Below are 3,767 nucleotides of genomic sequence, written 5' to 3'. Positions count from 1 at the left end.
AAAAACCTTATGAACAGGTCTACTCTGCATGCATGGGGTCAAATGAGTAGGAATCAACTCCAGAGCAACTAACAAAAACAACAGTGACTTGTAGAAATAAATACACTTATGATATAAAATCTCAGCATTTTACAGTCACAAATCGTGCAAGCACTAAACAATCAAAAAATTAACCAAACCAATTACATGGGGGTCTCACAGGGAACTTTTATCTTCTACTTTTTCAATGCTTATTTATCATCATATTAATCTTTCATTTTATTTTATGCCTCATTTTAAAATAATTTTAAAAAGGGAACATATATTCCATTGTGAAGCATTGGTGGGTCAGTGGCAGAATCCTCGCTTTCTATGCAGGAGACTTGGATCTGATTTCCAACCAATGCGTCTCATACACAGCTACTGACTGTCTCACAGTGGAGATGTCTGTGTTGCTATGATGCTGAAAAGGTTTCAGTGGAGCTTCCAGGCTAAGATGGGCTAAGGAGAAAGGCCTGACTACCTAATTCCAAAAATTAACCCATGAAAACCTTATGGATCACAATGGAATCCATCCCCCATTCAATCCTGGAGATGACACACAACCAGGCAGCGTTTTGTTCTGTTGTGCAATGGGGTCTCCATGAGTCAGACCTGACTCAATGGCAGCTAATCAGAACAGAACTGTTGACTAGGGAGCACTGTTAAAACTTTATATTTGCTTCTATGCCATTAAAAAAAAAAACTTGCATTTTTTACAAATCTTCAGCGTTACATCTATTTTAAAACTTCACTGTATATTCCATTGGAATTTGGAAATGAGAAGTACCTAGCATTTTTATTTTATTTTGATTGACTGATTGAATGCATTCATTTCTATTAACATAAATATTTAACATAATGTCCTGAAGTACTTAAGGAAATCATCACGACGTTAACCAGAAAAAAATATTCTTATCAAATAACAAATTTTCAATTTCTGAAACACTGCCATCAGTTCAATTAAACATACTTTTTAGAATATGTGTATTATCATAAATATTATTGATAAATATTTCTGACACTGACTTAATAATTATGTCTTTTCAGGTGACTGCTATGCATTTTAACTGCATCGGACCATGGAAAAGAGGAATAACGTCACTATGTTTATTCTCTTGGGCCTTTCCCAAAACAAGAGCATTGAAATTTTCTGCTTTGTATTATTCCTATTTTGTTACATTGCTATTTGGATAGGAAACTTACTCATAATGATTTCTGTCACATGCAGTCAGCTAATTGACCAACCTATGTATTTCTTCCTTAATTTCCTTTCTCTCTCCTACCTTTGCTACACATCTACAGTGACACCCAAACTAATGACTGACTTGCTGGCAGAAAGGAGGAACGTTTCTTATAATAGCTGCATGACACAGCTCTTTACCACACATTTCTTTGGAGGTGTTGAGACCTTCATCCTTCCAGCGATGGCCTATGACCGCAATGTGGCCATTTGTAAGCCCCTGCACTACACTATCATCATGAGCAGGCAGAGGTGTAACACAATCGCCATAACCTGTTTTACTGGGGGATTTATACACTCTGCCGGTCAGTTTCTTCTCACTGTCTACTTACCCTTCTGTGGCCCCAATGAGATAGATCACTATTTCTGTGATGCTTATCCTTTGCAGAAACTGGCTTGCACCAATACACATGAAATCAGCCTACTGCTAATTGTCAATTCAGGTCTGATTCCTTTGGTGACCTTCACGATTTTGATGGTGTCTTATGTTCGGATATTATACACCATCAGGGCTTACCCTGCTGAAAGCAGTACCAAAGCTCTTTCAACTTGCAGTTCTCACAGAACAGTTGTAGTCCTGTTCTTTGTTCCTGCCCTCTTCGTTTACATTAGACTGACTGTAACTTTTCCAGAAGATAAAGTGCTTGCCCTTTTCTACACCATCATTGCTCCCATGTTCAACCCTCTGACCTACATGCTGAGAAATACGGAGATGAAGAATGTCATGAAGAAGATGTGGTACTATCAATTGTTTTTGGAACGAAAGTAGTTTATGTGAAAAGCATTTTGAATTTCACTTTAAAGGTCAATAATGACTCTTAAAATTGATGTAGAATGATATACAGAATGTACACAAGAGCATGCAAAAGACAACCATAGGTCAGAGCTCAATATCTTTAGCATTTTCCCAGACTTCTTCCTGTTTGGAAAATTTTGATATATTTTTTGCACTCATTTTTACTCTATTCTCCTCATATGCCTGCCTCAGGTTCTCCATCTTTGACATTTTATTTTGTGTTATAACGAAGCCCCTTCACTCTTTTTCTTGATTTTTCATCTCACTTTACTGTACTGTACCTGTTGCAGTGACTTTAAAAGATATTGTAGAAGTACCACATAGGGTTTCCAAGACAGCTGGTGGATTCCAAATGCCGACCTTTTGGTTAGCAGCCACTCTCTTAACCAATGAGCCACCAAGGCTTCAATCTTTATAGAATAAGTTTCTCTTCTTCTTAGAATGAGAAAGAATAAAATAATCTCATCCTAGCAAGCCCTTATTGACAGAAAGCAGGAGCTACCTGCTGGAGGAAAAATATATTTTTCATACTGCCATTCCACCATCACAGAGCAGAGGATAGGAGGGTAGATTTTTCCACTGAGTCCAACAGGTAAATTAGTAAACACCTAAGGCCTTAATCACTCAGCCTTCACGAACCTAATTGAATACACTGAAAGTGAACAGAAACTAAAGCAGGGACAGCTTTCTGCTTTCCCTGGAAAAGATGCTTCTGCAAACAAAGGTGTCCCCGTCCTCGCCCCTCTAGAGAAAGGCACAGAGTCTCAGCAGCCTTCGCGGAGATGTCGAGACCCAGTCAACTTCGATGTCAGTTGAGTTCAGTTTATGATCTGATCTGAATACTCTGTAACACAAAGATTATACTGTAAAATTTATACAAAAAAATACATGAAATAAAAATAAGAGGAAAGAAGAAAAGAAAAATAACAAATAAATATACAATAAATATGAAATGCAAATAAACGTATAGTTGCACAGCACTGGTGAATATACTAAATACATCTAATTTGTATAGTTTAATATGGTTAGCTTTGTTAATTGAATTTCATCTCACTAAAAAAAAAAAATCCCAGCACCTCGCCTGTTGTGCATTGCATCTCTGTTAACACACACAAGGTGCTCTGTTCAGTCCCTTGGATGTGTAACGCAGATGTGAGAGGGTTTAGGGCTGTGGTTACAATGCTGACCAATGGAAACTGGAACCAGTGGGGCATTCTCTCTCCCTCTTTCAAACTGGAAAGTCTGACACACAATATTTCATACAGCTTTCTGGGAAGATAAGCCAGTGCATGGAGGAAATACTAGTTTTTGATGCCAAACAGTGACCACTTAGATAATTCATATTCTTATTTTCCCTGTCTCATTTCCATTTTACCTCAGTCCTGACTCTTAGCCACTAAAGTTTTGCTCAGTCTCTGTTTCCTAGGAAACCCAGGTTAGATACCTGCTATCAGAAGTGTCCCTAGAAAGTAGTCTCTCATGAAAGAATTTTAGTTTTAGGTTTTATAGAAGTTTGAGAGCATAGGGTAGGAAATACTGGTAGAAAGGGGTGATTGCAGCCATATTTAAATATAGAGAAAAGGATTGGAAGGAAATATACCAGAATGATAACATGACTCTGTATACATAAACACATGAATATGAAGAAAGCAAAAATACAACTGGATTGATAAACAGTATTGTGATAAATAAGGAAGAAATTGAACCTGT

The 3,767-nt window shown here is 37.4% G+C and overlaps 1 protein-coding gene across 1 annotated transcript; it reads left to right on the top strand.

Moving 5' to 3' along the window:
- Nucleotides 1-1,100: 1,100 nt before the first annotated feature.
- Nucleotides 1,101-2,030, top strand: LOC126064229 (olfactory receptor 4P4-like). Its single transcript, XM_049863057.1, has one exon. It carries the CDS (start codon nt 1,101-1,103, stop codon nt 2,028-2,030), a length of 930 nt encoding a protein of 309 aa, XP_049719014.1.
- Nucleotides 2,031-3,767: the final 1,737 nt, after the last annotated feature.

The sequence above is a fragment of the Elephas maximus genome, chromosome 20 (genome assembly GCF_024166365.1).
Source record: "Elephas maximus indicus isolate mEleMax1 chromosome 20, mEleMax1 primary haplotype, whole genome shotgun sequence".
NCBI lineage: Eukaryota > Metazoa > Chordata > Mammalia > Proboscidea > Elephantidae > Elephas > Elephas maximus.
Note: the sequence above shows the minus strand (reverse complement) of the source record. Positions and strands in the feature narration are given on the sequence as shown.

What these genes read in the sequence shown, in the direction of transcription:
- LOC126064229 (XM_049863057.1), top strand. Translation starts at nt 1,101, where the DNA reads ATGGAAAAGAGGAATAACGTCACTATGTTTATTCTCTTGGGCCTTTCC.